The sequence below is a fragment of the Mesoplodon mirus genome (assembly GCF_964341445.2).
Source record: "Mesoplodon mirus genome assembly, chromosome: 9".
In the NCBI taxonomy this organism is placed as follows: domain Eukaryota; kingdom Metazoa; phylum Chordata; class Mammalia; order Artiodactyla; family Ziphiidae; genus Mesoplodon; species Mesoplodon mirus.
In genome coordinates this window covers 56,653,316-56,680,980 of record NC_138985.1, presented here as the reverse complement: position 1 = coordinate 56,680,980, position 27,665 = coordinate 56,653,316, and the positions used below count along the sequence as shown (strand labels likewise).

General features: G+C 38.7%; 1 protein-coding gene across 1 annotated transcript in view; it reads left to right on the top strand.

Moving 5' to 3' along the window:
- Nucleotides 1–27,665, top strand: part of ASB4 (ankyrin repeat and SOCS box containing 4) — a 66,431-nt gene that overhangs the window by 27,342 nt on the left and 11,424 nt on the right. Inside the window, exon 3 of the mRNA XM_082632178.1 lies at nt 19,479–19,969. Within this exon, the coding sequence (XP_082488304.1) occupies nt 19,479–19,969 (491 nt within the window). The remainder of the gene's footprint in view (nt 1–19,478; nt 19,970–27,665) is intronic.

Below are 27,665 nucleotides of genomic sequence, written 5' to 3'. Positions count from 1 at the left end.
GAATGAGATTGGGGTTTATAGCTAGAAGGGGAGCTCGCATTTGGTGCATCAGGCATTGCACTTAACCTTGTGTACATCAGTCTTCCCTCTAGTTTCCCATCTGAGGGCAAATTCTATTTCACTACAGTAGGCAGAATAATGACCCTCCAAAGAGGTCCACATGCTAATCCCTGGAATCTATGAATATGTTACCTTATATGGCAAAAGGGATTTTGAAGATGTGATTAAATTAAAAACCTTAAGGGCTTTCCTGGTGGCACAGTGGTTGAGAGTCCGCCTGCTGATGCAGGGGACACGGGTTCGTGCCCCGGTCTGGGAGGATCCCACATGCTGCGGAGCAGCTGGGCCCGTGAGCCATGGCTGCTGAGCCTGCGCGTCCGGAGCCTGTGCTCTGCAGCGGGAGAGGCCACAGCACTGAGAGGCCCGCGTACTGCAAAAAAAAAAAAAAATAAATAAATAAAAAATTAAAAACCTTGAGATGGGGAGATGGTATTGGACTGTCTGAGTCGGCCCATCTCCTTAAAACTGGAGAATCTTTTTTGGCTGTGGTCTGAGGAAATGTGACTATGGTAGGAAGGTCAGAAAGATTTCATGTGAAAAAGATTACACCCACCATTGCTGGCTTTGAAGATGGAGGAAGAAGCATGAGCCAAGGAATGTGGCTGGGCTCTAGAAGCTGGAAAGCCCAAGAAAGCAGATTCTCCTAAAGAGAATCACAATGACTCCTGATCTTTGCACACTTGTATTAGTTTTCCAAAAAACTGAACCAACAGAGAGAGAGAGGGAGAGGAGAGATTTGTTTTAAGGAATTGGCTCATGAGATTGCAGAAGTACAGGAAAGTTGCAGTTTGAGACAAAGGCAGTCTGGAGCAGAATTCCTTCTTCTTTAGGGATTGCAGTCCTTTCTCTTAAGCCTTCTGCTGATTGGATGAGGCCCACCTACATTGTGGAGAGTAACCTGCTTTACTCAAAGTCTACTGATTTACATGTTAATCTCACCCAAAAAACACCTTCACAGAAACATCCAGAATAATGTTTGATCAGATATCTGAGCACTGTGGCCAAACCAAGTTGTCACATAAAGTTAACCATCCTACCCACTAAGACCTATGTTAGATTTCTGACCTACAGAGCCATAGATAATAAATCTGTGTTGTTTTAGGCCACTAAATTTGTGGTAATTTGTTACTGTAGCAATCAGGAACTAATACATTCACCTTCTACCCATTATAAGGATTGCCATCAACTGTAATGCTAGTCATTTCCTATTGAGGACTTGGTCATCTGTCGTGCAGTTTTGGTGCATTTCCCTAGTTCCATCATCAGGGATGGATTCCAATTCTGACATAGATTACCAGCCCAAACTCAGCCGCAGCTCCTGGACCTCCTCAACGCTAACAACCTTCATCTCATTCCGGTTCAGCCATCCACTCATTATCGCATCCTGGCTTTTGACATTGCTCCATTATTTTCACTTCCTATCTTTTCAGCCGTCATCCCCTCAGTTACACCTTACCAGATCTTCATTGACATAGTGACTCCAGGTCCTTACACCTCTCTCAATCCAGATGTCCCAACCCCTCCTCACTTCCTTTTTTTCCCTCCTCACCCTGGGCATCCTGGTTGATGACTGGTACTACTGTATCACCAACGTTATTACTTCTTTGACACAGCAGGGTTCTTCTGAGCTAACACAGACCTGAGCTAATACACCTAATTCCTGCTTACTGGTAACTATCTACAAAAAATATGAAGTTAAAAAAACACAGAAAGTGGCATGGACATATATACACTACCAAATGTAAAATAGATAGCTAGCGGGAAGCAGCCGCATAGCACAGGGAGATCAGCTCAGTGCTTTGTGACCACCTATGGGGTGGGATAGGGAGGGTGGGAGGGAGACGCAAGAGGGAGGAGATATGGGAACATATGTATATGTATAGCTGATTCACTTTGTTATAAAGAAGAAACTAACACACCATTGTAAAGCAATTATACTCCAATAAAGATGTTAAAAAAAAAAGTTCACCAGTTACATCATTTTTTTTTAAAGATTTCCTTTTGATGTGGACCATTTTTAAAGTCTCTACTGAATTTGTTACAATATTGCTTCTGTTTTTTGTTTTTTTTTATGTCTTGATATTTTGGCCATGAGCCATGTGGGAATCTTAGCTCCCCGACCAGGGATCGAACCCATACCCCCTGCATTGGAAGGTGAAGTCTTAACCACTGGACCACCAGAGAAGTCCCCACCAGTTACATCTTGATTTTTAACTACAGTAGTTTATTGTTATATTATCCTTAATTTTGAGACAATGCTGCTTGCTTTACTTGTTTGCTTTGAGAAATTTTATTTCCTCATTGTTTGTTATAGGAAGTTCAATTTGAATTAACTCATCAAACTGTAACTGATCTTACTGTAATTAATTCAACAAGTATAAAGGACTCTTCAGATTCTCTTGGAGTTAGGAAAAATACATCTATTGTCTTCCTTTCATGGGCTATGATTGTAAAATAAATCATGATTTTTATCAGAAAAACAAACAAAAAACCATTTAGCCACAGCTATGTAAATTAAATATATCAGCAAACTATAAGCCAAAGAATGAATGAAATTTCTACTAATTACATCATCAGAGGGACTGGATTGGGATATACATTTTTGTGGAGATGCTACATAGTATACCTTCTTAAACAAAATAGGATAGGTGGCCCCCCAAGAGTTAGGGAAAGAAGTTGACTCTAATGTTCAGTACCTGGCTTCACAAATTCCTCCCCCCTTAACTTCTTCATCAGTCTGTAACCATTGAGAATACAACTCACAGCATGTAACATGTCAGGAATTAGAGAAGATCTTGTATTCTCAGATGATTAGTCACTACCTGTCTTACAGACCTCTCAAGTGTGAAGATGGTAACAAGAATCCAACTGGGGGTCTATGAAAAATACACTGCCCCACAGGGAAGGAACGTTACCCTGACAACTCAGGAAAAGATAATTCTGCAACTGCTTTCCTGCAAGAAACAGAAAGATTGAAGCCCTCTGCTTAATTCCATCCAAAGCTTGAAGGGGACATGGCCTCTAAGAAACCTAAGCAGAGATAAAGGCAGAAATGCAAAGGGAGCTGGGGGCAATAATTTCCCCCATCCATCAACCGCAGGGGCTGTTCCAAACCTTTATGTAGTCATACCTCCAGTTTCACCAGCTTGGATACAGACAATATCACACATATGTACTCAGGGTAAAACAACTCTAATCCATTACAGACTGTATTAGCAGGAAGTCTCTCCCTTGAATACCCTCTCCTGGTACGACTCCCCAGCAGTGACTTACCTCTGTTCAAGCAGTTGTTCTTTCTGTAAGCCACTGGATGTAGAAAGGTGTTCCCTCTGGACTAAAGGAATCCTCACTCATGGTCCAGTATGCTGGCTGCTCCAGAGAGGGCTTCACCATTGCTTTGTTGCCCTGCAGCCACTGCAAAGGGAAGGCCCATTGTTCTTGACTAATTCTTTCTCATGCAGTTGGTTTCTGCTAACCTAACCCACCACTTGCTGTCCCCCAACCTTTTTCTGCCTCGGGAGTGGGGGTACCACTCCCATCAGTACATCACCATCTCCCTTTCTCATTCCAGTCCTGCCTCCATGTAGCCAGGACCATTCACCTCCACCCCTGAGGCTGATCCAGGCCTCCCCTTGTTCTGAGGCCAGAGCAAACAGAATTTTGTCCTTGGACAGAGGAAGAAGTCATTGTTCACTTTCTCCTTTAAAAAAAAAAACCCGCAAAACCTCAACAGTCTTCCCCAAGATTAATCTCTTTGTCAGTTGAATGACGATAGCAGCATTCATTTCCTTCGGTGAAAACACTATCCCAATCATAAGATACGGTCTGATTTCATGAGCACAACAAGATTAGAGCAAAATAATATGATAATAGTATGTTTTTCAAAGTCTGAGTTATTCAGTCTTATCTATGGTTACTTTGCTAAATCTTAATGTTTTTCTTGGAATCAAAAAGATAAAAAACAAAATAAAAATAAGGTGACTGAGCTCAGTGCCTGCATGTGGATTGTTCACGTCTAGAAAGGTATCTTTTCCTTAAGGCTGAGTAAATTAAAAATAAACAGAAGAATAAATAAACATGGGCTCTATGAAAAGAAGTCTGCATCCCACGGGATGAGAAGCAATAATCGGAGGAGTTGGCTGATAAGCTTAGATATGAAGAAGATTCGCTTCAGGAGACAGAAGGAAATAGTTTGTGATATTTGCTTCCTGTTTTCAGTATGTTTTTAAAAAAAGACAGGTAGCTGTTAAAGAAGAAGAAACTGGTGATGAGAACAGACTGTGTGATAAATAGCTTGGTTTAATGACCATTTATAAAGTCACGCTGTTTTTCTACTCCTTCACTGCCCTTTCTTCAGTCTTGTTTCCTGGATTTGTTTCTCCTTTCCACGTTTAAAAAGCTGGGGGGCCCCAGGGCTCAGTCAGACACACTTTTCCCATCAAAACTCACCTTGGTGATCTTATCTTATCTAGATAAAATCATTGAATGGTGCTCACTCCCAGGTTTGTATCTCCCAGCCTGACCCGCTCCTCTGAACGTCAGCTCACCTATCTGACTATATATAATCCATCTCCACTGGATATTGAATAAGCATCTCAAGCTGACCATGTCCAGACTGTAACTGTGTTTCCAGTCCACCTTAATGCTCTCTGTCTTAATAAATGGCAACTCTGTTCTATCAGTTGCTCAAGCCAAAAGCCTAGAAGGGATCTGTGTTGCCTCGCTTTCCCTCACACCTCACACCCCAGAAGACCTGTTGGTGCTATCAAAATATATCTCTGGTCTGACCACTGAAGTGGTATCTCCACTTCAAACCACCCACGATGGGACCACCTTAACCCAAGCCACATTACTTCTTCTTGGCTACAATAGCAGACTTCCAATAATTTTCCTGCTTTTACATTTTCCTTTTTTATAGTCTACCCTCCGCACAGCCTGCCTGAGTAATCTTTACAAAAGATGAATCAGATCATTTCACCCCCAGTGCCTCCTCCCACATTTAGAATGTAAGTTAAAGTCTTTCCTGTGACCTTCTGTGCCTGCTTGCCTCACCAATGCTAGTTTCTACCGCTCCGTTACTCACCTCTTTTGATGCTTGTCTTTGCATTTTCTGAACAAATCAAGGTTGTTTTTACCTACCTCAGAGCCTTTTCCCTTGCTGTTTTCCCTTTGCCAGGAAAGCTTTTCTTCATGATCTTCAGGTGGCTTACTTCTTTGCTGCACAAAAGTCAGAACCTTTACGTGAAAAGCTTCACCTTCTTCCCTCATCATTCTCCATCACTTTACCCAGCTTTATTTTTCTTCACAACATATCACTACCTATAATTTTATCATATATATATATATATATATATATATATATATATATATATGAGTTAACTTTTTTGTCTATCTTCTTCGCTAGCATGTAAAGTACATGAAGTTAGGGACACTGTCGTATTTACTATGGTCTTCCCAGGGCCTCTAACAGAAGCTGGTACATAGTAGTGTCTCAACAAATATTTGCTGAATGAATGAACGTACCAAGCTCTAGGAACACAAAGACAAGTAAAAATTGCATCAGTTCTCACGGATCTTAAATCGAGGAACAAGACACCCAAACTTGTTGTTCCTTAGCACTCTAGATAAAATTTTTTACAGAGGAGGGACAAGTAGCACAGCCGGGGGGTAAGGGAAGGTTTTCTAGAAGACATGGCACAGGACCTTGAAGGAGGAGTAAAGTTAATTAGTCAGAGAAGAAATTCAAGTCATTTCAGGTCAAGGAAACAACATAAGCAAAGGCACGTAGGTGTTTGCACAGAACTACAGGATGCTCAGTAATTAAAGCAAAGTGTGAGACAAAGGACAGCAGGATAGAAGCCTGGAGAGGTAGGAGCTGGATTTTGAATGGCTTTATCTCTCATGGCGAAAAGCTTAGACTGTATCATATAGAAAATGGAAAGCCATTACAGGATTTTAAGACACAGAGCAATATGGTCAGGCATGCATTTTAAATACATTACTGTCAAAATAAATAAATAAATAAATAAATAAATACATTACTGTCAGAATTTTGGAAGATGAATCTGTGCATGTGGTAGCCTATGGGGGAAATGCAAATGTACAAACTAGGCAGTAGTAATAGGATAGGAATTTATAGTGTCAACACTTGGTGACTGATGAAAAGGGGTAGGGGAATGAGAAAGGAGGAGGAATGGAAGGTGAATTTCTGACTTTCAGTTTGATTTGCTGGAGCCATAGCATTGCTATTTATTGAAATATAGCTTATATGAGTAACAGGAATAAGAAGGAAAAGAGTTTACTTTAAAACATGGTAAGTTTTAGTGCTCAATGGACCTCCAACTGAATTTGTTCAGAATGCAGTTGTAGATATAGATCTGAAACTCAGGGGTCAGCCCAAGACTGGTCATATATATTTTAGCAGCTTTATTGTGGTATAATTCGCTTACATAAAATTTATCCATTTTAAAGTGTGCAATTCAGTGGCTTTTAGTATTTTCACAGAATTATGCAACCACCACCACAGTTTTAGAACATTTCATCACCCAACAAGAAAACTGTACCTTAGCAATCACCCTCCATTTTCCTTCAACTCCCATTCCCCACCACCTCAGTCCTAGGCAACCACTAATTTACTTTCTGTTTCTATGAACTTGCCTATTCTAGACTTTTCATATAAATGGAATCATGCAATATGTGGTCTTCTATATCTGGCTTCTTTCATGCAATATGTGGTCTTCTATATCTGGCTTCTTTCACTTAGCATAGTGTTTTCAATGATTTTTGAAGTGATGAAATGAAACAGTGTATTAGTACTTTGTTCCTTTTTATTGCTGAATGATATTACATTGTATTTATATACCACATTTTGTTCATCCATATACCAGTTGCTGGACATGTGGATTGTTTCCATGTTTTGGTTATTATGAATAATGCTGCTATGAACAGTTACATACAAATGTTTGTGTGGACATATGTTTTCATTTCCTTTGAGTAAATACCCAGGAATGCAATTGCAGTGTCATGTGGTAATAACTCTGTGTTTAACTTTTTGAGGACTGCCATACTGTTTTCCAAAGTGGCTGTACCATTTTACATTCCTACCATCAGTGTACGAGAATTCCCATTTCTCCACATCCTGGCAAACACTTGGTACTATCTTTTTTGCTTGTTTCATTGATGTATAGTTGATATACAATATTATATGTTACAGGTATATAATATAGTGATTCACAGTTTATTAAAGTTATACTTCTTTTATAGTTATTATAAAATATTGGCTATATTCCCTATACTGTACAATATATCCTCGTAGCTTATTTTACACCTAATAGTTTGTACCTCTTACTCCCCTACACTTATATTGCCCCTCCCCCTTATACTATCTGTTTTTCTGATCATAGCCATCCTGGTGGGCATAAGGTAGTATCAAACTCTGGTTTTGATTTGCATTTCCCTGATGGCTAATGACACTGAGCATCTTTTCATGTGGTTATTGACCATTTATATATCTTCTTTGTAGAGATGACTATTTATATACTTTGCCTATTTTTAAATTGGGTTATTTCTCTTTTTATTATTGAGATGTAAGTTATATATTCCAGATACAAGTCCGTTATATATATGATTGTTCATATAATTTTTTTTTTTTTTTTTTTTTTTTTTGCGGTACGCGGGCCTCTCACTGTTGTGGCCTCTCCCGTTGCGAAGCACAGGCTCCGGACGCGCAGGCTCAGTGGCCATGGCTCATGGGCCTAGCCGCTCCGCGGTGTGTGGGATCTTTCCGGACCGGGGCACGAACCCGTGTCCCCTGCATCGGCAGGCGGACTCTCAATCACTGCGCCACCAGGGGAGCCCTGTTCATATAATTTTGAGAGTCATCTGTTCATAAATAAAGTGGAAAGAGTAGTTATGACTGCTCAAGGAAGTTACATACAGTAAGAAGTGCAGAAACTGAATGATACCCAGGTGAAACAACACAATTTAGGAATTGAGGAGAAGAGAAATCATAGAAATATAATGAAGGAATAGCCAGAGAGGGAGGAGAAAGCATCCCAGGGAAGTTGAAAAAATAGAATTTAAGAAGTGAGTTGTCAACACCATTGGATGCAGCAAAGGAGTGTAGTAAGATGAAGATTGAAAACTGTAGATAGGAATGATCAATTGGAAGCCACTGGTGACCTTTGTCAGAGCAGTTCCAGTGTAGTGGTGGGGACAGAAGGCAAGTTGTGATGGACTGGGGGGATCACAGGTAGTAAGGAAGTGGGTGCAGGAAGCAGAGACCACACTTTCAAGACGTCTGGCTAAAAAGAGATCAAAAGAAATTGGAAGGTAGTTAAACAGGAGAAAAGGATTGGGAGAAACTTAAGTATGCTTATAAAAGGAGGACAAAAAGTTGATGGAGAGAGAGCTGTTTGATATAGAGTAAAGAGATATTATTTGTGGAGCAACATTTGACTGTTGGGAAGATGATCAGTCGCAAAGATGGAGTTATTTGTCTTGAACTGGAGGAGAGATCCCTCTTCCCTAACGTGAAAGGGAGAAGGTAAACATCGCTATTGAATCAGTCAGAACTGTTGTTTGTTTGTCTTACTGTTACTCACGGAAACTCAAGTCAGCAGCGGTAGAAATAACTAGTGCTCATCAATATCTAGTTTTCTTCCCCTCCGGGCTCGTGGAAGACTTTCTAGTCTAGTCCCCTTGCAGTTCAGCAGGATCATATATCCTTTCTGCCTAATGTAGTGTGAACAGAAGAAATGAGCCACTTCCAGGTTTAGGCAATGTGAAGCCCACATAGGATATTTAAAATCTGTTTCTCCCCATGATGTTGTGATACTGGAGGAAACCCCAGGTAGAGATGGTGAAGGCAGAAGATCAAGGTAGCTTGGATTCTGAGAGGTCAAATAGAGGACATTGGTTCTGGAACGACAGTAGACAGTGTGAGAGTGAGAAATAAACTTTTATTGCATTCAGCGACTGAGATTTGAGTGTTGTTACAACACCATAATTTAGTCTATCCTGATTAAATCCTAGCCTAAGGAAAATTTAGAATATATTGGCAATCAAGAAAGAGTTGAAAAACTTCACTAAGGGAAGGATAGAGATGCAACTGGGCAACAAGAACCAGTATTTCAAACTGAGTTCAACAGGGTAGAGGTGTATGAACCTTCAGCAGGGAAGCCACTGCAAGAAGGACCAATAAGATATTTGGTAACGGTAATGCAATCTGCCCCAGAAGATTTAGGAATTGTGAGTGCAAATGTGTTGAATGCGTCATCTGCGACGGTATTGCAGGGTGATGTCAGGACAGAGATAAAATAAAGACTGAGCCAGATACCCATGTCTTTGTTGAAAATGGAAGAGTGACTGGGAATTTGTGAGATCGCAGATGAAAAGGGATAAAGAGTAACTTCATTGGGTGACATAAACCTTAACCGATGAGGAGTTGTACACAAGACTGAGAGAGTAATGGTTCAGAAGCACCGCTGTTGATCTAGAAGGTAGTCCTCAACTCCAGACCTTGAGAATGTGGGTGTATAGGAATGGGGCCTTAGGGGAAATGGTGTTTCATTTAAGATTTCATTTAAGGTAAGACTATGAAAGATACAGGAAAATATATTTGCCAAAGATTGTAGATTGAAAGGGCAAAATTGAAACTAGAACAAAGCAGGCTACTTTGGTGACAGTTAATAACAAACTTGACACTGCACAAAATTGCATCCTTGACAAAGAAGCAGACTTGAGAAACAGTTGCAGAACTTGCAGGAAAAAAAAGTCCTGAATATGAAAAAAGAAGTCTAATCTTTGAATAACAGATGTTTCTAAAGAATGCTTACTGTTAATCATAAGTGAGACAATATATGTAAAACTCCTAGTGAGTGCTTGAAAAATAGCAGGCATTATTAATATTTTCATAAAAGAACACTGAACAACTGTGATTTTACTGCACAAAAGCCTGTGCAAACCTTAGCATTATTTTGAACTGAGGCAGGTGAAGTTTAAGCTGATGGAGGTGATGGAATTTCAGACAAAACAAGTAGCTACTGAGGATTCTAAAGTTAATAAACTGAAGAAAATTCCATCTCAAATCCTTACTATTATAACCCATGATAATGTTTTCTCCATGTTTCCTTCTGTTCTCATGCATACTGCAGGCCACTATAATCAGCGAGCCTAACTACTGTTCACCCTGTTTAGCACTTTTTCTAAGAAAAGTGTAATTTTTAAAGGCAATGTTAAAAAGAATGCCATAAGTAATTTACCACTTTTTCACTCATGCACTTGAGGATTGGGGTTTAAAAAATTGTGAGGGGGGCTTCCCTTGTGGCGTGGTGGTTGAGAGTCTGCCTGCCGATGCAGGGGACATGGGTTCGTGCCCCAGTCCGGGAGGATCCCACATGCCGCAGAGCGGCTGGGCCCGTGAGCCATGGCTGCTGAGCCTGCGCGTCCGGAGCCTGTGCTCCGAAACGAGAGAGGCCACAACAGTGACAGGCCCGCGTACCGAAAAAAAAAAAATTGTGAGGGGGGCTTTCTTATCAATGACTGTAACTTGATAGTTAGTGGGTGATGAAAATTTTAAGCAAAAAAATATTTTATAGCTTTCAATACATAAAGAAATGTTTCCTTTTTGAATATGACCAAAACTTAAAAACAGGATAAAGAAAAAATTTCCTGTATAAAAAAACAGATAATTATGTGGAGATGAAATGGGTCGGTTTGGTTCCTGGTAAAATCAATAAAAAAAAACTGAGCCTAGATATATCTTTAATAAGACATCAACTTTCAACAATAAAAATAGTAAAAGTATACAAATAGGTGAATAAATAAAAAGTAGATTGCTTGTTTTATTAAGCATAATACCCTCCAGCTCCATTCATATTTTCACAAATGGCAAGATTTCATTATTTTTTATGGCAGACTAGTATTCTTTTGTGTGTGTGTGTGTTTGTGTGTGTGTGAGAGAGAGAAAGAGAGAGAGGGAGAGAGATGCTTAGTGAAATAAGTCAGACAGAGAAAGACAAATACTGTATGCTTTCATTTACATGTGGAATCTAAAAAACAAAACAAACAAATATAACAAAATAGAAACAGACTCACAGATACAGAGAACAAGCTTGTGGTTACCACAGGGGAGGGAGGGGAGAAGGGGTGAAATAGGTGAAGGGGATTAAGAGGTGCAAGCTAGCAGTTATAAAATAAATAAGTCACAGAGATATAATGTTTACCAAAGGGAATATAGTCAATATTTTATAATAACTTTGTATGGTGTGTAATCTATGGAAATATCGAATCACCGTTGTACACCTGATACTAATATAATATAGTAAGTCAATTATACCTCAATAAATAAAGGAAGGAAGGAAACTCAACACTATCACTAACAAAACAAACAAACAAAAAGTACATTGCTTATAAAGGAACAAAAAACTTGGTGGGCTCCCATTTCTCCATGATGTTCAGTATTAGAAAAAGAGTAGAATGGACGTATGGAATATTTTGGAGAAAATTACCCAAGAATATTATTTTTAATGTGTGATGACAATTAAAAATCGTATCCAATATTTGAGTTCTTAGAAAATATGCTAAAAGGTGCCCTGTCTAAAAAATTTGCTAGACACATGACTATTAACTGGATCATGGGATGTATTCATAAAACAATGTTATTTTTGTTTTCCAGTGCCTTTTAAAATTATTCAGAGGGTCTAGTTTCTCCCCTACTGTGGGAGGAAAACTCAAGTGGGTCTGTGTCTTCTCTGGTAATTCTTAGGTACAAAAAAAGTTATATAGTCACTTTAAGTCTCACAAGTCAGTCTCAATTCAAAAGTTGAACATTCAGGGCTAATAATTCAAACTTTTTTTAATTGGAGTATAATTGCTTTAAAATGTTGTGTTAGTTTCTGCTGTACAGTGAAGTCAATCAGCTGTCTGTATACCTGTATCCCCTCCCTCGTGGACCTCCCTCCCCCACCCTATCCCACCCATCTAGGTCGTCACAGAGCACCAACCTAAGCTTCCTGTGCTTTATAGCAGGTTCCCACTAGCTATCTATTTTACACATGGTAGAGTATATATGTCAATCCTAATCTCCCAATTCATCCCCCCTCCCTTTCCCCCTCCACGTGTCCACATGTCCATTCTCTACATCTACGTCTCTATTCCTGCCCTGCAAATAGGTTCATCTGTACCATTTTTCTAGATTCCACATATGTGCATTAATATACGATATTTGTTTTTCTCTTTCTGGCTTACTTCACTCTGTATGACAGATGCTGGGTGTATCCACATCTCTACAAATGACCCAATTTCGTTCCTTTTTTTGGCTGAGTAATATTCCATTGTATATATGTACCACAGTGTCTTTGTCCATTCATCTGTCGTTGGACATTTAGGTTGTTTCCATGTCCTGGCTATTGTAAATAGTGCTGCTATGAATATTGGACCTCATGTATCTCTTCAAATTAGTGTTTTCATTTTCTTTGGATATATACCCAGGAGTGGAATTACTGGATCATACGGTAGTTCTATTTTTACTTTTTTGAGGAACCTCCATACTGTTTTCCATAAAGTCTGAACCAATTTACCTTCCCACCAATGGTGTTAATTATAGTTTGCTTGGATATCGGGTAAGCTAAGTACACCTTCTTCATCATTCTTCTTTCCTTCTCATTCTTTTACTTTTTTTTTTTTTACAAAATTGATTTGTTCTTTACTCTTTGAAAATTATGTAAAAAATGTTTGAATTACATTGAATTTATAGGTTAATTCAGGAAGAATTGCCATCCTTATACTATTGAATCTTTCTATCCACAAACATAGCAGAACTTTCCATTTAAGTCCTTTGCCTTCAGTAGAGTTTTTATCATTTTCTCCACAAAGATCTTGTTTATATCCTAAAAAATAAATATGGAAAACACAAACAATTCAATGAAAAATGGGCAGAGGCTATGAATAGGCAATTCATACAAGTGGAAATCTTGTTGCCCATATAGACATATGAGAAAACATTACTGATAACCAGGGGAATGCAGATTAAATCACAATATCATTTCATACCATCTAATTGGCAAACATTAAACAGTGTGACAATACAAAGTGTTGGAAATGATGCTGGACCTTTAAACTGTACCAATGGACATTTGAATTGACACAACCACTGATGAGTATAATTTAATATAATTGAAAATGTTTGTATACTACTACCCACTAATTCGGTTTCTCTCTCTAAAGATAAACTCCTGCATGATTTGAAAGGTATTTGTTATTATGAAAAAGCTAAAATAACTTAACTGTCTTTAGTAGAGGAACGGCTAAACTGTAGTTTAATTATGCAATGTAATTCTGTTCAGCAGTTGAAATGAAAAAATCAGCTCTCTGCTCAAAAACATAATGTGGCTGGTAAAAACAGGTTGCAAAAGTGAGTACAACTTACATGGTTTTTAAGAACACAAAATAATGGTATATACGTTGCTTATGGATGCATATGTGAGTAATAAAAGAACAAAAATTTAAAGGGAATGACAAAGTCAACTTTAGAATAATAATTATCTCTGAGGAGAAAGAAAGTGAGGGAAGGAAAGAGAAATGGGCTGGTTTTTTTCTGTAAAGTTTTATCTTGGAAAAAAGAAAACCAAAGAGAATATGTCAAAGATTAATATCTGTCAAATATGGGTACTCGTATATAGATGTCTGTTATATTTTCTGAGGTTTTCTGTATTTTTTAATTCTTTCATGATTTGTAAAAAATCTTAGATTTAGTACTGATGTAATAACAGATATTTAGATGTAGTAACACAGTAGATTTCTAACCTAACTGCATTTTACATATAAACGCAAAATACTTTTGAATTGTAAATAAATATGGAAATTTCCAGAAATGCAACTATGCTACAAATCAAGGCAAAACCAGACCAAGATTTATTTCCTCATTTTGGAATACCATTCATTATGGCAATGACATCTATGGTATTTGAATTACAATACAAAACACCTGTGTCAGTTCAATGATGTAGCTGCTTGGAGTCTACATATGGGTTCAAGCAAATAAGCATTTCATTGTGTCATCTAGTATAGTCAATAACACATTAAAATGTACACTATGTCATTGCAATTTATATTATTTGTGGCAATCATAACTGTAGCTAAAATTATTAGAAACTACTTTCATTCTGCCTTTACATGTTAGCTAGGCATTGGGTTTATTTTTAAAAGATTATGTATGAAGGTAGATGATATTATTTCTCGACTTCATTGCGGAATAGGAAGGGCACGCCTGAAAGGGTTGAGAGCACTGTTCTGGCCTCGTCCTCCATCTCCCCACTGATCTCCCCACTTACACACAGGCTCTGTGAGAAATCAAGTTCATTAGGACAGGGAGGGAGGCAGGGCGGGCTTAGGGATGGAGTAAAGATGTGGATTCCTTGAGTCTGGGAAGATGGAGAGGTGACAGTTTCTACAGAGACCTGCCCCCACTCTCACGTAGCTTTTGAGGTGACAGAACTGTGAGGGAATGTGGATACTTTGGAGAGGATGCCTCTGAGGGCCAACTCTTAGAATGTAGGGAGTAGCAAAGCCCAGCAGAGGGAGCCACATGATGACTGATCTCGGATGATCAGCCAAGCCAACAAATGGGCACTTGGAAGCAGTTTAATTTTATTTGGGAAAAAAAGTAAGGAAATGTGAGGTCTCATAACTAGGATTCATGAAATTGATTCTCTCTGTTGGAGGGTAATGAATGGATACTATCATACAGTATGGAAGAACAGAAAAAATTGAATGTTGACTGGCACTGTGTCCCTCCTGTGGCACTGTGTCCCTATATTCCTAGCTTCCGGAGTATCACAGTACCATTTCTGTGGCCAGCATCCACTCTTTCTGTGCAATTCTTATCCTATGTCCCCTTTTCATCATATTCTCAGTGCAATCAAATCTCTGTCTCCTTTGCCCACAGATTAAATCTGAAAAGTTCTTGTTCTTTATCAGGCAATGAAAATGCAAATTTTTCTCCATCTAATTTGCAACCATTTCAGGCTAGTTCTGGAGTCCATCTTGCATAAATTAGAAGGTTCATGAAGGGCCTTCTCTCACTAAAATTTACTTTACCCCAGAAATAATTTACCCGTCTTCCCTAAAATGAAAATTGCTACAAATTTTGTGGGGGCATAGTTTACAGAAATGTAAAGAAAACTTTTTAGAGAAACAGACCATGTTCCTACAAGAAAAAACTCTATGCTATAGGAATATCAATTCTTCCTAAATCGGTAAGTACACCACAATAAGTTCCACATGAATTAAATGTTAAACATTTCTTAAAATCTATTAAAAATCCAATTATAATTAATCTGGATAAGTTATGAAACCTCTGAGAGGAGTAGGACATTCTAATACCAAAAACAAAAGCAAAAACAAAAAAACAAAGGGAGAATTTGACCATATAAAGTTAACATTATTGTATTAAAAATCAAAATAAACTAGTTAAAAAATGTATACCAATTCTGAGAGCATAGGCTTAAATATTATTTTAATGAGTGACTCATATAAATGTAAACGAAGCAGAAAGGGTTCAAAGTATAAAAGGACAAAAATTTGGACAATAACTAAAGAAGAAATGCCACTAGTTAATAATTACAGACAAAGTGTTCAAACTCTAATAAACAAATCAATTCAAATGAAAAGAAAAAGAGAGACCATTTTTTACTTCCAAATAGCAAAGATATTTTTTAAATTGTGTAACTACATACTGGTGAGTAAAATAGCACTCATACATCAATGAGAGATGTATATAAATATAGAGATACAGATAAATATAACTTTCCTCAATTATTCATAAAGACCCTTAAAATAGCTCAGATATTTCAGCTTAATGACTCTATTTTGGGGGAATTTATGCTAAGGAAATAATCCAAAGATTTACACACAAATGTATCAATTGTAGCATTAGTGATAAGATCAAAACTTTGGAAAAAAATCTTCACATCCATCAGGAGGGTAAACTCACTATGGAATATTATGTCGTTATTTTTAAATGATATTTTAAATGATAATATAACAATATGGAAATGCTTTATAATAGTAAATAAAAAGCAATATTTGTTTAATAAAAATATTAAAATATGTCTAACCTAATTGTTAATTAGGGAACTAAATATTCAAACAATGAGATATCACTGTGCACCCATCTGACTGACTAAAATTAAATAGAATGAAAATACCAAATGTTGATAAGAACCCTCACACATGGCTTATGGGAGTGTAGACTGGTACAACACCTATTTGATACCATCTAATGACGCTGAAGATAAGCACACCCAATGAGCCAGCAATTCCACTCATAGTTATAGAACCCCGTGAACCCTGCTCATGAGCACCAGGGTACAAGAATGTACAAGAATACTCATGGCAGCAGTGTTTGGAATAGCCTGAAACTGTAAATGTCTGTCACTAGTAGTATTACTTGTACTGTGAGATAGAACACAATAAAATGAACAAACAAGAGCTAAACATCACAACATAGATCATTTTCACAAACATAGTGTTGAGTGAAAGAAGCAAGTCATGAAAGAATATGTGTTGATTATTCCATTTATATAAAGTTCAAAAATAAGTGAAACTAAACTATCTTGTTTAGAGGTATATACAAGTGTGGTAAAACTATAAAGAAATTCAAGGACATGATTATCATAAAAGTCAGAATAATATTACCTCCAGCAGGATGGTGGAGTTGTGAGGTGGAAGGATAGATTGGACAGTAGAGGGCTTTTCCGGGTCAGGGAGTGTTTGATTTCTGGACCTGGGATGTGATTACATTGGTGATGGCTTTACAATATTTTTTAAACTGCACATATATATTTTTATATATTATGTAATGCATGTTATATACTATGGGTTGAATTGTATCCCCTCCCTTCCCCCCAAAAGAAGATATGTTGAAGTCCTAATCCCCTGCAACTCAGCATGTGACTTTGTTTGGATATAGGGTTGTTGCAGATGTAATTAGTTAAGATGAGTAGAGCAGGATGGGCCCCTAATGCAGTATGATTGGTGTCATAAGAAGGCAGCCATGTGAAGACACAGAGAGACAGAGAGAACCATGTGAAGATAGAGGCAGTCCTTGGAGTGATACATCTACAAGCCAAGGAACACCAAGGATTGATGGACATCACCAGAAGCTAGGAGGCAGGCATGAGACAGATTCTCCTTTAAAACCCTCAGAAGTAGCCACTCTCATCAACACTGTAATTTCACTTCCAGTCTCTAGAACCGTGAACAAATTTCTGTTGTTTGCGGTACTACTTTGCAGTACTTTGTTACAGCAGCTCTAAGAAACTAATACATTGCATTTTCACATTAAAAAAATATTTTTTTAAGTTCCCAAGGATTTATGTTTATGGTCTCTAATTTCTTGAATGAATCACAAAATCTAAAATAGAAAAGTAGTCAAATCATCCTACTTTATGTAGTCCCTGGACAAGTTACACTCAAAATCACAATTCAAATAAAAAATAAGTCTCTCCTATTCAGAAAAGGAAACTATGCAGTATATCTAGTTGTAGCAAGAGGTCAGGGATCCGTTGTAAATGTCCAAGTACATTAAAAAATAAAGGACGTGGTTACTTCCAAGTTAGCCTATAAAATTTTCATCCTGACCCTTTGATTCCCTTTCTTACTGGAAATTATCCAGCATCTGAAGTGACCCTGCATTAGCTTCTGGGAAGACATTCTTATTCATTCCATTTCACTCCAGAGCAAAGAAGGGCTGACCTGAAGGGAGATCTGACCCAGAACTTCTCCAGGGCAGAATACTGATGAACACAGATGGCAGATTGTTGTGAGGGATGATTTTTACTTATAATTCTGCTTCCTGAAAGTTAGGAGCAGAGATAGTCTCTGAATTTACAGAGCAATGTGCTTTCAGAAACCTCACTGAGGGGTGGCTTTTTTATGACACCGAGTAAGTTTGTAGGAGTATTGCCTTTCTTAAATGTGTTCCATATGATCAGAGGGTTCCATAAAAAAGGGCATAAAGGAGCAACACACAGAGAACAGATTTTTTAAATTAACAAAATGCAACATGATTTCTGTTACTTTCAAGTTTTCAAATATCCAAAGAGAGGAAAGTACAGAAAAAATTTTTTTAGAAAAATAATGATGTAGAATAGCACAGTGGTGAGAGATTTTGAAGCCAGGCTGTCTGCTTTCAAACCTCTGTTCTATTGCTTCTTAGCTTGGTATAGCTTTAGTCTAAAAACAAATTTCTTCATCTGTAAAATTAGGAAAAAAATGCACCTCCTGCCAAGGGTTGCTAGGAAGATTCCATGAGGCAATATGTGAAAAGCATTTAGCTCAGAATGTTGTACATGGCAAGTGCTTAATAAATATTAGTTGCTGGCATAACAATAATAATAATAATAAAAGTATTTCCAGATTTATTCTTGAAGTAACTATAAAAATTTCCAGTAAAATTGATCACAGAATAGGCCTCCTGGGGTCACTTAGCTCACCCTAATTAAACTAGGCTGAGAAGGAAAATTTCAGCTTCTCAAGTTGACCATTCTAGTAATTAACTTCCCTATCAAAAAATAAAATTCACTCAGTTTCCTTGTCTGTTAGATAAGTGGGTTGGATTAAATAATTTCTAAGATTTCCAAGCACTAATAATCTGTATTTCTAAACAACATTTGTCAACCATAAATTGGACATGTTACATACAGTCTTTAATTGTCTTTCTTTTAATGAGTATTTTATTTTACTAGCTTCTATCCCTTTCCTTTCAAAATATGACCCTTAGTCTAGTTTGGTGGTCAAAGTGTTTTTTGTTTTTTGTTTTTGCCCCAGTTGTATTCCAAAGGAACCTCACAGACTTCGGCAGCTTAATATTGTCAGTGTTCAGTCAGAGGGCTGAGCAATTTCCATACCACTGAAGTTCCTTGGACCAAACATTTAGGTTTAGTTCCCTTGAAAGAAAAGAAAAAGATGATTTTGAAGAAATCTCATCAAGAAACTGAAGACTTTTAAAGCCACACGTATGAACCTCAAAGATTGTGATATAACCTTCATTTTTAATGATATTTGCTATTCTATTGATAAAAGCTATTTGGTTATCGGAATCACTTTGTATTTCCAAATCCACCTAGGAGTAGGAACTATAACTCAACTGACAGTGCTCCAGCCTCCCAGCCGAAATCCTTTGCTCTCAGGCCCACTCTCCCATCACCTCAGTACATTTGCTGGTTGTCCAGCAGGTGGCGCTGTTGTTTCAAAGCAGTGGCATCCATGGGGTCTAGAAATGGAACTTGGAAAAATGGGTGGTATACAGCAGGAGAGGTTGAAGGGGAAGCAGCGAGAAAAGGCCTGTTTAATGAATCTTGTGGAAAATGACAAAATATGTTTAAATAATTGTCTTCCTCATTCTCCCTTTCTAGGGGCGAATGTAAACATGAAGACCAACAACCAGGATGAGGAGACGCCCTTGCACACGGCTGCCCACTTCGGCCTCCCGGAGCTGGTGGCCTTCTACGTGGAGCACGGGGCCATAGTGGACAGTGTGAACGCCCACATGGAGACCCCACTGGCTATCGCCACCTACTGGGCCCTCCGCTTTAAAGAGCAGGAGTTCAGCAGGGAGCATCACCTCATCTGCCGCATGCTGTTAGACTACAAGGCCGAGGTCAACGCCCGGGATGACGACTTTAAAACTCCACTCCACAAGGCAGCCTGGAACTGTGACCACGTGCTCATGCACATGATGCTGGAAGCTGGCGCAGAAGCCAATCTCATGGATATCAATGGCTGTGCTGCCATCCAGTATGTGCTGAAGGTCACCTCTGTGCGACCTAACGCCCAGCCTGAGATCTGCTACCAGCTGCTGTTGAACCATGGGGCAGCTCGAATATACCCTCCACAATTCCACAAGGTGAGGCTGAGTCCTAGGGTGCCAAGTGGAGAACTGGGTCGTCAGCAGGGTAATGGGGACTCAAAGGGTGGCTTGGTCTGAAATCTCCAAGTAACTCAAGCTTGTTTGAGGCTTGAGTCTTTGGGCTGCCTCTGATCCTCAATCTGACATTCCATTTACACATATAATCCTAGCTATCTCGTCCTAGTCCAAGTTTGTTTGAAATTTGGGGCTGAGAGCAAAGAAGGAGAGCAAGATAGTAGATAATTTTCCATGTCTTGTGTGAACACCAGTGAACTGGTAGTGGCTTCCTGGGGGACTGAGTGAAAAAGATCAGAAGGCCACTTTACGTCTGCAGGAGAGGTGAATGGTGTGGACACAGGCACCTTCCTGCCGTCTCTTAAGCAGAATGTCTTCTCTAAAGATGATTGAGCCTGCTTTGGAATTAGTTTGTAGACATGAAAGGGCCACTCAGTTTTCTAGTTTAATGAAAGCTAACATTTATTAAGAACTAATAGTCATATTTATTATAATGAATTCTATTTATTAAGCACACTGTTATAAGCATTTTACACGTCTTAATTTAATTTATTTAATTCTATAACAATCTGATAAGGTAAATAATATCATCATCCCTATTCTATAGAGGAGGAAACTGAGGCACAGAGTAGTTAAGTAATTTGTCTGATCTCACACAGAGGCAGTGCCAGTATTCAAACTTGGTTCATTTGGTGCTAGTGTTTAGCTTTATAGTATGACACTGCACAGCCTTTATTTTAAACAGTATTTAATGATAATCTATAATGGGCTAGCAGGGATCAGATATTACCAATACTAGCATGACTAAGACATGGTAACTATCCTCAATTAGCTTAGGATCTAGTGAGAGAGGCAAACACATAAAGAGATAACTTTAATATTCTGTGGTAAGTGACAAGGTAGAGGAATAAAGGGTTCTCTAGGCACATGGAAGAGAGAAAGTTTTGCATTAGGTTGATGACGGTCATTAATTTGAAAAGCAAAATGCATTTCACCTTAAATAAAGAAATCAAATGATAATTTACCTAGGATCTCACTTATTTAAAAAAAATTAATTAACACGCAGTAGAGGAGTTTTATATATAAACTAGCTAACTAATGTAGGGTCACAGAAAGCTAGTTGATAGAAGTTTTACTAAATTCATGGACAAGTTCTACCTCCTACCTTGGTAAAATGTCAGAGACTTGTCTGAAGTCCTGCAGTGTGAAGTTTAGTTGAAAGAAAAGTTCCACTAAAGAATTTAAGGGGAGTGCACTCAGAAAATTCCAGATAGACAACCCACAGAAAGTTCCAATGTAGACATGATGAGTTCAATGATTTATGTGATCTCAGTAAGGAATTTTCTCTTGGTTGTCAGTGTTTTAATGGAAGATCAAGTAATTTTTTTCCTTAAAATTTTATGTAATACTCATAATGTCCTGGAACTTTAATTTTATAGAAAATTTCAAAACATTATGTTGATTAGGAATAGGATAACAAATAATAATGTTACAATAATGTCCTTTGTTGAGCTCTAAATAGGCTTATACATATTATTTAATTTTATTTTATAATAATCTCTGAGGTAGGTGCTGGCATTATCCTCATTTAAAAGGTGATAGAATTCAGATATTTTCCTAAAGTCACACAGAGTAAGTGGTCAAGTTCATTCATTCATTTATTTAACAAGTATTCACTGAGCACTACTTTGTGCCAGGAACTGTTCTAGGAGTTGGAGATAGAGCAATGAACCAAACAAAGGCCTTCATGGAAGATACTTTCTAGTGGGAGACAGAAAAAAAAAAAAAAAACTAACTAATAAATATACTCTGATATGTTAAGTGCTATGGAGACAAGTAAAGCAAGGTAAAGATAATAATAGAATGTGGGCTTTCTTTGGTGTTTATGTATGTGCTGTTTTACAAAGGCTGATTAGAGAAAATGAGGATGTGAAGGAGCAAGTCATGTGAATAGCTGGGGGTGGGCAGGGGTGGTGGTGGGGGGAGCATTCTAGATATAAGGAAAACCAGGTGCAAAGATCCTGAGGTAGGAGAGGACTAAACATGTCTGAGGAAGCCAGAGTGCCTGAAGTGGGGTGAGAAAGGAGGAGGAGAAGTCAGAGAAGCATAAGAGGGTGATTTGCAGACCATATATATGACCCTGTAGACTGTGCTGATATCCCTGGTTTTTTATTCTGAATGAGAGAGTAAGTCACTAAAGGATTTTGAGGGAGGGAAAAAAAATATCTGATTTATGTTCCAAAAAGTTCCTTTTGACCGCCTTTTGGAGAATAACTCTACGGGGGAGAGGGGCAAAGGTAGTGCAGTTATCTAGATAAGAGATAAGGGTGGCTTAGACCCACAGTGGAAGTGGGGAAAGTAGTGAGAAGTGGTGAGATTTGGGGCAAGCTCTGAAAAGGGAGTCCATAGGTTTCCTGATGGATTATTTGTGACCTGTGAGAAGAAGAGAGGGATCAAGGATAACTTTGAGGATTTCTGCCCAGGGAATAGAAAGAATAAAAGAGCCATTTCTTGAGAAAGTAACTGTGCAGGTGGAGCTGCTTTTGAAGAGAAGATCAGGGGTTCTGCTGTGCTTCAGATGCCTGTTAGTCATCCAGGTGGAGATGTCAAGTAGGCAGTTTGATATATAACCCTGGTGTTCAGGGAGAGGTCCTGGCCAGAGATACAAATTTGGGAGTCTTCATCGTGAATATGATGTATAAACCCATGAGGACAGATGAGGTCAACCAGAGCATGGGGGTAGAGAGAGAGGAGAAGTGGCCAGAGGACTGGGCTATGGGGCACTCCGACTAGAGTTTGGGTAGATGAAAAGGAATCAGTGAAGGAAACTGTAGAAAGTCCTTGAGCTAGGAGGAGAATCAAGATGGAATGTTTTCCTGGAATCCAAGATAGAACATGAGAAAGGAAGATATGGAATCAGCTGGATTGAATATAGGTGGCATTTCAAATAAGATGAGGGCTAAGAAGTTGCCGTTGGACTACACAACATGGATTTTATTGGGGACCTCAACAAGGGTTATTTTGGTGGATCACTGGTGAGAAAAGGTTCGTTAAAGTGGATTCAAAGGAAAAAGGGATAAAAGCAAGTGAAAACAGTGAGGGCTTTGAGGCATTTTCTTGTAATGCAAGAGTAGCTAGAAGGGAATGATAGCTGATATGTTTGTTGGCTGATGGGAGTGTTCTAGGAAGGGGAGAAAATTTGCTGCAGGTAATTACTGGAGCACCATCTTGAAGATGGGATCTAGTGCACAAATGGAGGTGTTGGTCTTAGTAACACAGACAGTTCATCCATCATAGCAGGAGGGAAGGCAGTGCCTGTGTGCCCAGATGCAGGGATGTTGGTAGATATGTTAATAAGAGTTTATATAAGTACTCTTACGATTGCTTCTATTTTCTCATTTAGAATGAGAAGTGGTTGGAGAAGAGGTTTGAAGACTTAAGGGCAAAGGTGAAGGTGTGAGATATTTACCTTGGGGAGCAGATGGACTTGGGAAATGTAATAGGATTGCTGGGTGGCTCAAGCCCATTAAAAGTTAATAGTCATATGTTTGATTCAGAATGCCGTCTGTCTGAATCCTGAACCTAAGCCCTTAGATTTAGCAGTTTCTGCTGTGTTTTATGATATTGCCCAGGAAATGTATTTAAACCTAAAGGATCACAACACAAGAAAAGACCTAAAGAGGTCATTTTGTTTAATTCTCAAGGCTCTAGGCAGAAATAGTGCTCTTGTTGTATTTGCAAATCTCCATGAAGACAGATTCTACAGCACTCCCTTCCTTGGGTGTCTCTTTGATTTTGGAACACCGCCCCCTCCCACCCCTAAGTCCCTCCTGAGTCCCTCCCACTTTTTTTTCTTTTTGGTAAATATTCGAAACTAATCCTCTACTTCTTATTCCTGACCTGGAATAACTCATATGCATCCTATTAAATCCTTAAATCTTTGTATCAGTTTGTACCTAAGGCTTCTTTTTTAGCTGTTACTTGTTTTTGCCTCTGGATCTTGGTCAAGGTATGTCTGAAAAGGTCAAGAATTAGGACAACGCTTAACCCTTATAATTTCTCTATAAATTTTGAGGAAAGACTGCTACCTAAATGGCCTGAAAAAATATTCATGAAATCTGCTGTTGAAGGTAGTTGTTTGACCTCAGTTGTTAATTTTCACCTTCCTTGCAATTTTCTCATTGATCAGTAGGCTTTGGAATTTTAAAATACTTTTTCATGCTAAGGCTGGATCGAAGGAATATTTTCTTACTTGAACTGTTATACATATTTCAGCCTTAGAAATAAAATCAAATGGTTATATTCTATGAAAAATTCAGCAACTTTTATTTAAAGTACAGTGATCCATAGCTTTTAGCTATGAATATCTACTGCTTAGTTTGCATCCATTTTCTGGATCATACACACTGGTATCTAGATTTGGCTAAAACAATAGATATTAACAATCTCTAGAGTGAGTATACAACCCAGCATTTTAAATCACATATGAAATGGTTCCTATTTAAAAATTTTACCTCTGCTTTATCACTCATAACTCATTCATTCTAGACATGTCATGCTATGCTGTCAAGAATAAAGAAGCATGGAATTTGGAGGGGGGTTGTCAAACAAATTTGGGTCCTGCCACTCACCTAAGAGTGTGATTTTGAATAAATTACTTGCTTCTTGAGCCTAAATTTCCTGCCCTGTGAAATGGATATACTCTTATGCCTTGGCAATAATATGCAGACCAAGTCCTTCACTGGAAAGAAATTAATCTTACAGCACACCACGAATATACTCAGAGCCCAGAGGATGGTGCCAAGCATTTTCTTACTCTTTCTGGAGTCATTGTCAATCCTCACAAAGTCTCTCCCCCAATTCCTCACCCCAGCCTTCATCCTGCATCTATAAATATCTCTTCCTTGGACTACCTCCCACTTTTTTCTCTACCCACATCTCACTAGAGTGGTCATTCTTCATAGTGGGACTTCTAGAAGACAAACAATCGATCTCTTTCTAATACAGCTCACTTCATAATGCATACTTTTGTGTATATTTATGCTGTAAGGCTACCTTCCTTCCAGGGAAGAGGATAGAGAGGGACAGAGGGCATAGATAATAATATCCTTCTCCTAAGGTTGTTTTGAGAATGAAACAAGATAATATTTAAGAAGTGTTTACCATGACTTCCCTGGCTGTCCAGTTGTTAAGACTTCACCTTCCAATACAGGGGGTGCGGATTCAATCCCTGGTTGGGGAGCTAAGATCCCACATGCCTCATGGCCAAAAAACCAAAACATAAAACAGAAGCAATATAAAAACATAAAACAGAAGCAATATTGTAACAAATTCAATAAAGACTTTAAAAATGGTCCACATAAAAAAAATCTTAAAAAAAAAAAGAAAGTGTTTATCATTTCTGGTCATGGCAACCTTTAAACAAAAGATGACTATAACTGTTATCATTACATATCTGTTGAGCAGTAGAATCCATGCTCCTGGGCCTGGTTTACCCACAGGGGCCTTTCCAACCAGGAGAGACAATGTGTGAGAATGCCCAGAGATTAAATGTTGAGTTTTACTCTGAAACCCCCTGGTGGTTGACTGTGGATGAAACAGGTCTCTGCAAAAGTAAGTAAAAGACCTTCTCCCCATTCCCCTGTAAGAGCCACTTTAGGGTTTGGGCTGCTGCTATCCTCCCCAGGAGCGTGGTGCTAGTGGGGTGGAGCCACAGGTGGCTCCAGACTGTGGAGGCTGAGCCTGGTCCCGGAGGATTGCTTCCTCGTGGCTCACAGGTGAAGGGAAGTGGCTCCTACAAGGTTCCGCGTGGGGTTGCCAATCTGGAGAGCAGCAGTGGTCAGGCTGGGAACACACCTGCCTCCCCTTCCGAAGGCGTTCCCAAGGGTGTTCATCGTTTCTTCCTCATCCATTTTAGAGTCAAAGTGTTCTTCACCAATCAGGAAGGATCTTTAAAGTTCCCAACCTCAAACAATTGCTTCTTCAAAGACATGCCCTCTGCCTGATTCCTAAAGATTTCTTTCACTTACTGCCAAACTTACTTGGCTAGACCTCTGGTATAATAGAATGAAAACACTTCCTTCTGGGATTGGAGAGCACAAGCATTTGAAAATTTTACTTTTAGAAAGAAATCCTATCAAAATGTTATCTGTGGAGCTGGGGAATGTAACTTCACTAAAAGCAATGAACTAGAGACATTGCCTTCTGGAACCCCTGCAGCTTATTGTGCAGAAAGGATTGGTAGCTATTCTGGCCTCCCTGTGGCTCTGGGCAGCAGAACACCCCTCCCCTGGAGATGCAACTTCTTGAGGTTTGTAGGACAATTATGATGAAAAACTGCATTGAAACTGAAGTTAGTGCTTTTTAAAGAAGTGTCAGACTAGGGGCAATAGGCCTTTAAATGGATTTTCTGTTCTCCTGCAAGAAGTCTTGGAAATGTGAGGAAGGTCCCAGGTCCTGTTCACAAAGGCAGTTCTCTGAGAGATAACAGCGAGGAGGGGTAGGAACAGGGGCTTAGTAACCATGGATATGAATTCTAGCTTGGCCATTTACTTGCTGTGAGATTTTGAAGTCCCTTAATCTCTCAGATCCAAGAGAAAATGAAGAGAAAAATATCAACTTTTCAGGATTGTCTGAGGAGTAAGACATGTAAATCATTGAGACTAGTAGGTGCTCAACAAAATCATTTCCTTTCCTCCTCCTCCCAAAATGTACTCTTGGTCCGTTATAGGAGTCTTTCCTACCAGACTTACTTTGGTGGCTCTACTCACCTGTAGAATAGTATACAATTATGTGTTCCAGGGAACACTCTTTCCACAGTTACCATCTTCTTATTCGGTTCTGTTTTGCTCCTCTGAGCTCCTCTAGGTTGGCTGTATGCTAAAGAGATTTAGGATTCAGTTGGCTACTGGTGGATGGTTGGTCCTTTAAACATTTTTGTTGCTACCCAATAGACTATATAACAGAACTGGCCCCCTTCCAAAGGAAAACTAAAGAAAAACTATTCAATTTACTATGCAGATGCTATAAAGTGATTTAGAACAACTACTTCACAACCCGACTTTCCAAAGAGAAAGTCATCTTTACGCAAGTAAATGACTGACTCATTTATCCAGAAGATAAAGTGATTTGTTCTCTTGTGGATGGGGAATTCAGTTTCCTTATTTACAAGGAACAAGGTCAGAGCTGAAGATGCTGTCTTCCAAATACAAAGCAAATTTGTAGGGGTGTATTTCACTGAAAGCTGATGTATAAATTACATAAGGGGAAAAAAAGAATTATAGGGTCTGCAATTGCTTTCCAAGGTACAAAAGGACATTTGACTTTTTTTCTCTCAGCATAATTCAGAAGGAAGTGACACCCCAGGGAGCCAAGATTGGGTTTTCTTGTAGGACAAGAAAGACATTTTTCTAGGGGAGGGAAAGGTATGTGAAAGTTTGGGGGAGGTAAAGATGATTTCTGCCGTTAAACAGTTCTGTATATGAAGCCCAGGGTATAAGCAGTCTCTTTGATCATTAAGTACCTTTCTGCACACAAATATATCAATATAAAAGGGCAGAGGTAGCTTTAGATTTTCTCTGGTGAAGTGGCTTACAGGTGGCACTTGTACTGGAAGGGTGGCAGGGAGATTTATCTTGAATCTGTTTTCTAATTTATGCTTTTAGGGGTCAGATGATGG